At 37.0% G+C, this 13,122-nt stretch overlaps 1 protein-coding gene across 1 annotated transcript in view; it reads left to right on the forward strand.

Moving 5' to 3' along the window:
- Nucleotides 1-7,842: 7,842 nt before the first annotated feature.
- fndc7b (fibronectin type III domain containing 7b) overlaps nucleotides 7,843-13,122 on the forward strand; it is a 60,969-nt gene continuing 55,689 nt past the window's right edge. Inside the window, exons 1-6 of the mRNA XM_008406271.3 lie at nucleotides 7,843-7,958; nucleotides 8,042-8,063; nucleotides 8,195-8,455; nucleotides 8,615-8,875; nucleotides 10,508-10,777; nucleotides 12,004-12,267. Of these exons, the coding sequence (XP_008404493.2) occupies nucleotides 7,905-7,958; nucleotides 8,042-8,063; nucleotides 8,195-8,455; nucleotides 8,615-8,875; nucleotides 10,508-10,777; nucleotides 12,004-12,267 (1,132 nt within the window). The 5' untranslated portion in view covers nucleotides 7,843-7,904. The remainder of the gene's footprint in view (nucleotides 7,959-8,041; nucleotides 8,064-8,194; nucleotides 8,456-8,614; nucleotides 8,876-10,507; nucleotides 10,778-12,003; nucleotides 12,268-13,122) is intronic.

Consider the following 13,122-nt stretch of genomic DNA (forward strand, 5'->3'; position numbering starts at 1 on the left):
GAGCTGTTGCCTTGCAGCAAGAAGGTTCTGGGTTCGATTCCCGGCCCCGGTCTTTCTGCATGGAGTTTGCATGTTCTCCCTGTGCATGGTGGGTTTTCTCCAGGTACTCCGGTTTCCTCCCACAGTCCAAAAACATGACTGTCAGGTTAATTGGTCTGTCTAAATTGCCCCTAGGTGTGAGTGTGTGTGTGCATGGTTGTTTGTCCTGTGTGTCTCTGTGTTGCCCTGCGACAGACTGGCGACCTGTCCAGGGTGACCCCGCCTCTCGCCCGAAACGTTAGCTGGAGAGGCACCAGCACCTCCTGACCCCACCAAGGGACAAGGGTGTAAAGAAGATGGATGGATGGATGGACATACCACAACAGTCCATTTTTCATAATAAATCCAAGCCCAGATTAAGATCAAATTTATCGTCCCCCATTTGGTTTGCCTGCAGAGAGAAGTAAAAAAAAAAAAAAAGATTAGGTTACAACCGCAGGCTCAATTTAGGTTTATCCAGTTACATTATTAATGAGGCTGATAATAACCAGAACAAATATAAATTTTTATTGCCATTTATCTGGAAAATGGTGTCAGGAATCTGTAATTTGGTTTAGTTTTCTCAAGTTTTAGCAGCTTTTGTAGAGTTGGGAGACACTTTAAAATGCCGTTCAGCCTGTGTTTATTTTTCAAGGTGAGGGAATCAAACCAACAACCAGAGGTGGGAAGAGAACCAAAAAATGATACACCAGAAAGAGCAGCACTACGTCAACATATTCTTAGAAAATGTAAAAAGTAGCCGTTCAAGAATTTACTCAGGAAAGAGTAAAAGTTTGATAAATTTGTTCCTCGAAACTAACGTATTATGCATCAAGTAAAAGAATACGTAATACTTAGATGTTGTAAAAATAGTCAAGAAAGCACAAATTATAGTTTATTTAATGTAAAATTGTTTAAAAAGAAAGTATACTTGGATTGTGGACAAAGAACAAGTATCAATGTCTGATATCTGCTGCGTTATCAGTGCTATCTGCTTTGTGAATCATATGAAGAGAGAAAGAATGGCATTAATACAATATGTAACATAATACAGGCAGGGGTGAAAGTAAGGGGGTACGGCAGGGTACTGCTACCCCTAAAAGATTTAGTGGGGGTACGCAGTACCTGCAAGAGAGAGGAGCGGCTGTCTGCTGTAAAACATGAATAGGTTCACTGCACAGCCGTCAGTGATTAGTTTTTCAAGAACAATCTAAAACACGACTTAATCGGTTAATAAATAACTTTTTTCCCACTTCATATAGTTTCTGAACTCTTCGTGCTTTGCTAGAGCAGCGGTGCAACACGTCGATCGCGGAAGGTTTTGAGTCGATCTCGGCTTTAGGTGACAAACTGAACGCCACCAGGACGCTGAGAGCAGCACGTCCTCCTCTGACTGGCTTAAAACGTTCGTAACTTTATTAAAGAACAACAAAAAAAATCAACAAAACGTGTTAAAATGAATGACCCAACAACAATAATAATTTCAGTGATTATTGTTTCAACAAGGTGTTGCGCAATTCTGTGCTTTTCGGTTCCATTACCAAAATAACGAGCAGCAGAAGTTTAACATTAACTAATCAACCACCGCTGTGTTCATGAGAGGCTTATTAATGATCGCAAAATAAATATCAAGCCTGCAAACCTGATATCGTAACGGACTGAATGTTTTTAACTAGTCTCTGGTCGGCTTGTGGAGCGCTGGAGGTTGCCATGGCAACGGCTGTGTTTAAACGACAGAGACGGAGAGTGAAAAGGTGCGAGTGGTTTTGAGTTGACCACCTCTTCAGGTTGTTTTACCTTTGCTGTGGCGCATCACAGCTGCTGTAATTTCTGAACTTTCAATAAACGACAAACTTGGACTAATTACCTCGTTCTTTGTGAGAATTACGTCATTTACAACAAACATCAAACACAGTAAATACGTTTAATTAAGTATCTAACAAACAAATGGCTTCTAACGCGATAATTAGGTGAAATTAAATTAATTGTTCAATAAAAAAATTGTTTGGTTCTTTGAGCTCAGAGTCTGAGAGGGTTTTCCTTTATCATACAATTTTTTTGGCTCTTATTTAGTGGAAATATTGATGTTCATGATATTTTCTCCAAAATGATAACATTTTTCAACCTTTAAAGCTCCACTGTTGAAAATGAGGCTCTAACATTCACAAATGACATTGAAATAAAATCCAGTCCAACATCTGGTTTGAGGTGATTCCTCTGGAACCTGTTGGAGGAAAAATATCCCATCTTTAGAAAATGAGCTTTAACCTAACAGAGCTCTGTGGTTCCTCCCATCAGTATGAGAGTCAGGGTGAGGAGGCATCATGTTAGGAAGAGAAGTGGAAGCTGCAGGATCTTCAGAACAAACAGGTCATGATGCTGGGCTACTGATTATCCCTCTGTCTGGACACAGGATCAATAGAACCAGTTTAAAAGCTAAAATGAATGGTTTTATGCCAGACATGGAAAACTGGGATGCACTCCATGCCATGATGTTCAGGATTTAGGTCTCATGGCATCTCAAGGTGTCAGCATTGCAGCCAGTGGGCTGAAGGAGGAAATACAGCTTTATTTTGTAGCAATTCCAAGAGCTACCAGCTTTTATTGCTTTGCAAAAAAAATTAATCAGCACAGAAACTCCAAAGCACACAAAGAAGATATATATACATATGCAATATATGCAATTTAATTTAATTTTTTATTTTTTTGTCATAGTACCCCCAAGAATTTAAAACTACTTTCACCCCTGAATACAGGTGAATTCAATCCACAGAGGCAACATCATCACAACTTCCCAAAAAGGTTTATGAGAAATCTGCCGTCAGGAAAAGAAAAGCAACAGAATATTTTAAAAAATACCATCAAACACAGCCAGACAAACTCAGGGATTCTTGGATTTGATCGAGTTTCTTTTTTAATGAATGGTCTGCTCTGCATCCCCAGAACCAGAACCACATGGAGAAGCAGCATTCAGCTTCTATTCACCACAAATCCGGAACAAACTTCTGGAAAACTGAAAAGTAGTAGTGCAAAAGTAATGTTTCAGTTGTTGATGACTTTGTATTTTTGTGATTTTGTGATGTAAAGTGCTTAGAACTGCCTTGCTGCTAAAACGTACCATGCAAATAAACTTTATTGATTTACAAAACATCTTCATGAGATTTTTTGCACAAAATCAGCAGTAAAAGCAGCCGACCAAATGAGCTGGAGCTCGGCTATGGTTGCTAAGTAACAGGCGGAATTCCGCTGGGGTTGCTAGGTAACGGCGGAGCACCTGTAGAATGACTTAATCTGGATGTTTTTGAAAGAGCTCATTTTCCAGACACCAAAAAATATTAATTTATTGTATCACTGTGCACCTTAAAACCAAGATCTGTAATAACAGGTTTAAAATATACCTCCAAGGGTCCCAGGTCAACAGAGGAGGACTCACAGGAGCCACTGGGTCCAAACACCATCACCTCTGTTTTCTTTTCATTAAAATTTAAAACGTTCAAGGCCAACCAAGCTTGTAATATCACCTAGACATGCCAGGAGATGTTTGATGGAATGGACATCCTTCTGCTTCAGGGGCAAATAAATCTGACAATCATCAGCATAACAATGAAATGAAACATGGGACTATGCTCCCATGTTTCCTAAGGATAGAACCCAGGGGCAGTAAATGAAGAGAGAAAAGCCGAGGGCCGAGAATTGAGCCCTGTGGGACACCATAAGACATTGAAGCAGCAGATGATTCAGAGTCACTAATTTTCACTGAAATTGTTCTCTCCTCCAGGTAGGACCGGAACCATTTAAGAACAGTGACACCAATACCTACAACGTGGTGTAATCGTGATATTAAAATGTCGTGGTCTACTGTATCAAAGGCAGCAGTTAGGTCAAGTAAAATCAGAACAACATGGTTACCAGAATCACATGCAAGAAGGATGTAATTAAAAACTCTAATTAAAGCAGATTCTGTGCTATGAAGAGTTTTAAAACCTGACTGGAAAACCTCCAGAATGCCATTGTCATCTAAAAACTGTGTCAGCTGGCAGTGCACAATTTTTTCTAAAACCTTAGAAAGAAAAGGCAGCTTTGAAATAGGCCGATAATTAGCCAGAACAGTAGGATCAAGGCCAGGTTTTTTAAGCAGTGGCTGCACTACTGCATGTTTAAAACTAGCAGGCACCACACCTGAGGACAGACTGTTATTTATAACTGCAAGAACAGGCTGCCCTATGCTAGATAAAATATCTTTAAAAAATCGTGGAGGGACAGGATCACGGGGGGAACCTGATGCTTGTTGTCAGAGGTGGGCAAAGAACCCAAAAAATGTACTCAATAAGAGTGGCACCACTTCAACATATTTTTACTAAAAAAAAAAAACGTATTTGGTCAAAAGTCTACTCCAGTACTGAGTAACTGATCAAATTATTCATATTATAATTAATATTATTAATATTGAAAATAACATCATCCACCAGACCAAAATATACAGTTAAGTGAAAATGTTGGCAATTTAAGGACCAAAATGACAATAGTTCATATAAGTAACAAAAAATAACAAAATCTAGCAAAATAATTTTTTCCAAATCAGATTCTTTCAATAAAAAAAACTTATAAAACTTTAACTAAAACTGCAGGTGTGTCTCTGCCTGGTGAATTTTTGATTAAATATGTTTGTTTTTCTTTCAATGGGTAGAAAATTCAGAAATTTACTCAAGAGAAACAATACTTCATAATAAAATTATTCAAGTAAAAACTACAGCGTCGTAAAAATACTCCTAAAAGTAAATGTTTTCCAGGAAGTTACTCAAATAAATGTATATTGTACGTGAAACATTTTGTATTATTTTGTTGAGTTTGCACCAAAAACAAAACACCAATCCTGGCAGTATTTTATCTGTTGTTGTTGCTAGGTACGACCAACAAACTGCCAACATAAAGACGAAGATTAGCTGAGAAATCTACTGGAAGTTGCATCTCGAGATGCTCAGTCCGTGTGACCTGTAACAGAGTCCTCTCAGGACAATGTAAGGAAATATCAGGGTGTTCACATCGCTTGTCCTCATTCATTGAGCTTAGAATTGTGCGTTTACAGGGCAGCTTAAGTTTCCTGCTGGGTTTCATGTTGACTTCCTTTTTTCTCTTTCTAGAGCTTCATAAGGAAGCAAGTGACGATGGCCCTTTTATTACTTTATCATAAAAGATCTATTGTTCTTGGATAGTTATTTTTGCTTTTTTATTATTAATGGTGTTTAAAATCTTTCAAAAGTAAATAAATACAACCACGAGCCACAGCTTGAGGCTTTTTTTTCTAAGAATGCATCTATTTAGATGAAATCCAAATTCCCAAGATTACGTTCCTTTTCTTCAGTTTCAGTAGAACTTGTCTCCTTTTCTTAAGCTGCCCCTCCTAAGTCATTATCTCCAGGGATCAGGTCATTCACTGTGTTCTTGTGCATTGTTAGAAAAATGACAAAAAAGATGTTTAAACCCATAAACATGCCTTTGGAGTCCATTACTTACTGTAAACTGGAAATGGAAGGAAGATGGAAACTTAAAAATAAAATGGAGCTTCGTGTAAAAATTAGGACTTTCAGTGACCAAATGAATGCCGTTTGTTTAGTAGTTTAAATCAGATTAGATGGTTTTTGTAAAAGAACCAGTTCATATTTTAGATTTTAGGAAAAATAAATAAATCACTATTTTTAAAAACACAATAATGCAAGTCATACACTATAAAACAATTGAGCTGCATGTAGTTACTCTTTAAGTCAAAATATAACATTATGTTTTATAAAATATAAAAATGTTATATTTCTTATAGCTTAGAATAAGTCGTTATTTTAATTTGACAATAAAAGATGTGCGCTTGGTCAACTGGGTGGGGACAGTATTTTGCATAATGAGAAATAATTATTTGGTTTAAATGACCGCAATAAGCTATGACAGATCAACATTAGTGAGCTATCTGAACTTTAGAAACTATGCTTAGTCAACTTGTCTGTTGCTGCTAATCAACTTGATGAAATTCAAATTTTAAGGTTGACTTATAACTGAGAAAAAGCTAATTAATTTTCTAGTAAATTGTAAATTGGCTCTTAAGATTAGATAAGGATTTTCTTACACTTATTTTGATTCGTGTGGTAGAATTTCAACCGCGCCCATCAGCAAACAGGAGGAGAAGTTGTGAATGTTGTCGTCCACGTTTTGCGCCATTTTGAACAGTAGTCAGCCCGTAGCTTTAGCAATAGCAGCAGAGGAAGTGAACGAAGCCGTTCAAGTCCGTGTTGGCCAGTGCTTCCAAATATCTGCCATTTTGTTTGGCTGGGCCCTTCTCTCCATACACGTAATGTGAAATATTATATTTATATAATATCTTGTATTATGTCTATGCTTCTCTCTTCACAGTCGAGGAGTTGTTGTTTACAAATCCGGCAACTTCCGGTTAGTTTTCATACAGTCGAAATGATGCATAGCCACGATTGGGTAAAATCGCGATTGGGTAAAATTTTCGCCCTATTCAATCCCATATTCTTCGGTTAAACTGTAACATTTTGTTCCGATCCACCTGTCGAAAACAGTTTCCGGACTCTTTCAAACAGGTGTTATTTTTGCTGTAACGCCTGCAGTTTTTGAAACAAAGTCTCAGTGAAACACTTCTGTAAGGGCTGCAGGGTTTATTCTGCGCATGCCCGGGCGGATAGCAACAAAGACATTTGCGGATAGAATTGTTCTGTGTTGTGCTATTTATAAGATGTTCAATTTACAATTCATGATAATTAATATTTGTGTTACATGAGCACTTTGTTGAAGGTAGATGGAAGCACGTTACTGTTTTGAAAAGCTAGTCGAAGCTAGTTGAAAACAAAGGATCAAATGCGCATGCGCTTTCGATGACGTTCTAGATCAAACCGCCATCTTGTGGCTTGTCATGACAACTACAGCTGATCCAAGGTGTCTTGACGGTGCTTTCAAAAGGTGGATAATCCGAAAACACCGACAGTTTCCAGAGGAGTAAATTTCCGCAAAAAACCCCTGAAATTTTTAGATTAATCTCTGAAATTTTCTACGGAAAACTTGGACGTTTCTGAGTTTCAAAAGTTGAAACTTTTCGACTTTTGATTTCTGCTTTTAATCTGAACATTTCTAATACATTTTCAACTTTTGAAACTCAGAAATGTAGATGTTTTTTACTAGAAAATTTCAGAGATTAATCTTACATTTTCTGAATTTTTCCAGAAACTTTTGACTTTTCAAATTCAGACAAGTCCCAAATGTTGCAAATTTTCAACTTTGAAAGAGTTTTTTAAGTAGAAAATTTCTGAGATTATTCTAAAAGTTTCCATATTTTTTCAAGCTTTTTTTTTTTTTTTACTTTTGGAGTGCAAAGTTAAGAAAATATTTGCTTTTCTTGTTTAAAAAAGTCTATAAATGTCCTCTTTATTTTAGAAAACTTCTAAGATTTATCTTAAAGTGTCTAATTTTTTCTAGCAACTTTTTGACTTTTCAAGTGTTTTCTAAACTAAAAACAGTGACAGGGTGTTTATAAACACATTAAAATGTAACACGGTCAGACAATGAATAGAGAAAACAATTTTGTAAAGCAATAAATGGATAGAAGCTTTTAGGAAAGATGGGGATCCATTATAAACAGCCCCTATCATGGGTTGTGCAAGCTGGTACATAAGTGTTAGCTAAACTTATCCAACCAGCATCCATCCCTCCCTCTGCAGCTGTGACTGCCTCAGGCTGCAGCCTGGACCGCCTCTCCTCATCAGGTAAACATGATTGGTTCTCACCCGTCTTAAATCAAAGCTCAAAAGAATCCTGCACATCTTTTGTGTTTAGCTCCCTTATACATTAAAGAGATTTTAATCCCAGTCTCAGTGTGAAAGATGGGATTGCTGGGAGCCATAGGATTTTCTTTAGCTTTGGTTTCTCTCACACAGGTAAATCTATGTTTAATCTGAATGTATTGTAATTTATTGCTGGAATTTAAATCATATCACATACATTATTTTGCTGTTTACAGATACATCATTGTAGTGCAGGAGGTAAGAAAATGTAATAAATTGTCTCACAATTTCAAGGCCAGAAGTGGAATTTAGAAAGATAAATATGTACAGGTAAAACTGTTGTTTTTGTGGTTTATTAACTTTACTGCTTCATATTTCTGAATTTTCAGCGTGTAAAATTTTAGCAGCAAACTCAACAACTGCCTCTTCCATTTTTGTAAAATGGGAGAGTTATCCAGGAGCATCAAGCTATATGTTGGACGCCCGAAGGAAAAACTGGACAGATACGGCGCCGATTGTCCTTTTATCGGGGTCGCAGGTGACTGAGAGGAACATCCTGGGTCTCAGTCCTGGAACTGAGTACAATGTGACTCTTAAAGTGATTAATTTTTTAAGTGTGAGCTGTGCGACGTCAGTATTGGCACTCACAGGTAAACCTAACAGGGAATATTTTTATTTTTGCATGGTAGCTCACATATTAAACAGATAAACAAAACAATAGGCTTTTAGATGAGAAACTTTGAATATTCTCTTTTAAATTAAACATTTCAATGCATATAAAGTTTTTCTTTTCTCTGTTTTTCATTCAGTTCCTGATACATCACAAATTTTAGACGGCTGGCCACAGTCAAGTACCTCCATTACTGTAAAATGGACAGCAGTGCCATCTGCGCAGCAGTACATCCTGCAGGTGTTCTCCCAGGCTACAGGGAAAGTGCTAAACTTCACCTACACAACCACCACAGCCACGGTGGCAAACCTGCAGCCCACCAGCAACTACGACTGCTACGTTTACACGGCTAACCAGGCAGGCTGGGGAAGCAGGAGCAATGTCAGGACCATCACAACGTGTGAGTTTCAAACAATCTGATGACAAACTTAATCTGTTTTACTCAAGACAAGTTGTTAGCTATTGAGTAAAAAGATCTTTATTTGCATCCAAATTAGAAACGGGAAGAGAACAGGCGATAAAACCCTGATCATCATGGAGTTTATGTTTGTTTATATATATTTATATTTGGTTTCTTTTTTAACTTAGTTTGGTTTCAACGCTGGTGTGGTGCTTAAAGAGTTTTCTGGTTTGAGTTGGGAGAATTTTTACCTAACATGTAGATGGTGTTATCAGAAGTAGAGCACCATTAAAATAGTCTTAAACTGAATAATCCTAATTAAGGATACCCAGAGTAAGACTTCTGGTCTTTAATTCTGATCATAGTTATTTGTGATTAGGCATTTTGTGATACGTACATCTAATTCCTTAAATCTGTACTATAAATGGATATGCTTCAAAGTATGTAGTGAAAAATAAAACTACATTTAGTTCATATTACATGGTCTACTACAGAGCAAACATGGTGTCCAACTTGACCAAGTCACCAATGAGGCAGGATTATCAGTTTTCCTCCCCATCAACTTTATTCTTGTTCCAGTTGGAATTTGTTGGGTTCAACTCTGGAGTTATCAAAGTTACAAAAGCTGCTAAAATGTTCTGAAAACACATAATTTAAAGAGTGGTTCTTAACCTGGGTTCGGTCGAACCCCAGGGGTTCGGTGAGTCGGTCTCAGGGGTTTGGCGGAGCCTCTGCCGCGGAGGTAAAGACACACTTATGTAAATGTCGTGATGAAGGAGTTCCACTCTCAGCATGTATATCAACTTGTGTCTTTAACTACTTCAGACTTTAATTACTTTAGCAAAGCTCAGTTTTTACCAAATTCTGTAGCTTTCGCTGTACCTCTAAATCTGCTCCTTAGTCGCATCTTTTCGGGGTTGCTACTGCCTCTAGTGGCGTGGAGGTGGTAACACAACTAATATAATTACAGTACTAAATAAGAATACCGCAAAGTCTTTATTATTTATTATTAGTTTTTCATTCTCTTAAGAATGTAGAGCTAATTAAATGATCTTAACACCTAAAGACCTTAAAGTGGTTCCAGTTTCTCTCGATGGCCAACCTGTTGAAACTGTGGCACATTTTAAATACCTTGGGTTGTTCGTGGACAATCAGCTCAACTTTGCTGAAAACATTGATTATATTTTGAAGAACTGTTCTCAGAGACTCTACCTTTTAAGAAGACTTGGTGATCTTGGGGTGACCCAACTAGACTCTAGGTGGGTAACCCAACTAGAATTTGGGGGGAAAAAAATCATATTTTATTCATCGCTACAGAAGGGTTCAGTGAATGCGCATATGAAACTGGTGGGTTCAGTACCTCAAAAAAGGTTAAGAACCACTGATCTAAAACCAGCATAACTTTATTATTGGTTTCTAACAATAAATCTGACTCAAATTTCACTCCACAGCAGCTTCAGCAGCAGATTTACTTCCAGAAGTGGAGCTTTTACTGTTCTCCACTTGATTTTGAAAATATTATTTAAATGTCATGAGTAGAACTCCTAAACTCTGATTACTAATATAAGTAAAATATATTGCATCCTAGTCTAATAATAAATGATCATTTATGCGATCTGTTATGTCTTTTAGTGGTGCAGCCTCCTGTTGGAGTAGAAACGACACAAATCAGTGTGGAATCAGTGAGAGTGTCGTGGACGCCGGTGGTAAACGTCCTGATGTACCAGGTCACCATCCGGAACCTCGACGATCCCACCATGAAGCCTTCTGTGTACAACGTCACAAACACCAACCTGGGCATCAACGGCATCCGCCCATGCTCCAACTACCTGATATCCGTGTCCTCGTTCAGCAAGTTCCTGGTGCTGAGCGAGTCCACAAACCACAACTACAGCACCAACAGTGAGTTTCCAGAGCCAAAGCTGTATCAGTAACTGCTGGATAAAGATCTAGGTCAGCTATTCTCTCTCAGGCCAGCCTTTCAGACATGCAGAAGATGATCCTCAGGGTAAAAAGGATTCAGATTCTCCAGCATCTTATCTTGTTGTTGAGGGTGTCATAAAAAATTCCCTGAGAGAAATTAATCCAAAGGTGATTTAAAAAAAAAAAATCTTTTCAAATAAAAGAGGGTCAAATTTGAGCCAGTGGTTATCTAATCAGTAATTCTGACTTGATCTGAACTTTTCAGACTGCAACAATACAAGATCTTGCCAAGTTGTTTGTCTAGTTTCTATTGCAAATATCTTAGCATACTGAAAATAAGTATGCTATAAAATAACAAAACTATCTTACAAGAAACATTTAAACACAATATAGGAGCTGTTTTAAGTCAATAATTCCTTAATACTGATGAAAACTTCCCGCTGGCAGAATATTTCACTTATTATAAGTAAAATAGTCTGTCGATGGAACTAGGATTTTTTCATTAATATTAAGGCTCCGATATCTTACTGAACCATGCTTGGAAGTTGGACCTTAGATATTTATTTGCACTAGAAACTAAACAGAAATTAAGATTTTTTGTTTTTGCAGCTCAAAAGTACCTTTTTCCCAGCAGCCTGATTAACAAAAGCCTCTCAAATATTCAGGAAATAGAGATTAATTTAAAGTTACAAGGAAGAAAAACATGTAATAATTCCCCATAGTAATAATTTATTGTTGTAATGGTGGGAAGCTTTAACACTGCAAAATACAAAATTTGACTATTTTTGGTATTTTTGGTCCAGTTTCTATTGCAAATATCTTAATACTTTGAAATAAGACAAAACTAACTTACAGGTAGGTTTTCAGTAGGAGCTTGTTTTAGTTCAGTAATTCCTTAATTTTGATGAAAAAATCCTGGTTCATCGACAGACTATTTACTTGTTATAAGTGAAATACTCTGCCAGTGGAACTGGTCCTTTTATAAAATCAATATTAAGGTATTATTTACCGGAAACAAGCTCCTATTTATTGCTGAAAAGTTACTTATAATTTGGTTTTGTCTTATTTCAAGTGTACTGAGATATGTGCAGTAGAAACTGGACCAAAAATACTTGGTAAAATTTTACACTTTCATAGTGTAGGAGGTTTTCTCATGTGAAAAACACCCAAAATAAATAAAAATTCTTATATTCAACCTTTCACAGAGTTGGAACCAGTGTCATCTGTATCGGTGGATTACTCCTGCAGCACAAACTCTGCCAAAGCATCTTGGTCATCCGTCTTTGGAGCCAGTTCCTACATCGCCACGGCAGTGAACAAAAACGGATCAGAGATGCAATGCACGAGCCAGAGCACCAGCTGCACCATCGCCGGACTGACATGTGGCCAACAGTACGAGGTGCGCGTCATACCGGTGTCAGACAACTGCAAGAACCGGGTCAACGCCACTTCAGCTTCGTTTCAGACCGGTGAGCCACAAAACAGCAAAGAAAAACCCCTTTCGGTAACACTTTATTTGAAGGGGGGTGAATAACACTGTCATAAACATGTCATAACACCTGTAATGAACATGAATAAGCCATCATGAATATTTATGACTGTTGTCATAAAGCGTCATTCGGTAAATTATGACACTTTTAATACAAAGTTGACATTATTCAAAATGTCTTTGTTATGACAACTTGACATTAACCAAGAAATCATCACTGTTTAAACTTTACCTTTAATAACATAAAGTTACCTAATTTTTAAAGTGCAATCAGTAATACTTTTATAACAAATTTATATCAGTAATGATTTCTTAGTTAATGTCAAGTTGTCATAACAAAGACATTTTGAACAATGTCAACTTTGTATTAAAAGTGTCATAATTTGCAGGATGACGCTTTATGACAACAGTCATAAATATTCATGAAGGCTTATTCATGTTCATTACAGGTGTTATGACATGTTTATGACTGTCTTATTCACCCCCCTTCAAATAAAGTGTTACCAAACTTACAAAGTAAACCTCAGTCTCATACTGAGCCCCATAAACATGCATTTGTTTTATATAAACACCTTATTCTACTGGTATTCGGCTAGTATAACATGCCCCCAACATGCTACACTGCAAAAACACAAAATAAAAAAAACCCCAAATATTTTTGGTCTAGTTTCTAATACAAATATATTGGTACACTTGAATTAACATTAACATTTCAGGAAGATATAAAAGCTTGTTTCATTAGCATGAAACAATCTACCAATTCCACTGGGAGATTATTTTACTTACAATATGTAAGGAATGTCTTAAATGGAATAATCTGCCAGTGATAGCATTT

Source organism: Poecilia reticulata, chromosome 4 (genome assembly GCF_904066995.2).
Source record: "Poecilia reticulata chromosome 4, P_reticulata-male-v2, whole genome shotgun sequence".
NCBI classification, from domain to species: Eukaryota; Metazoa; Chordata; class Actinopteri; order Cyprinodontiformes; family Poeciliidae; genus Poecilia; species Poecilia reticulata.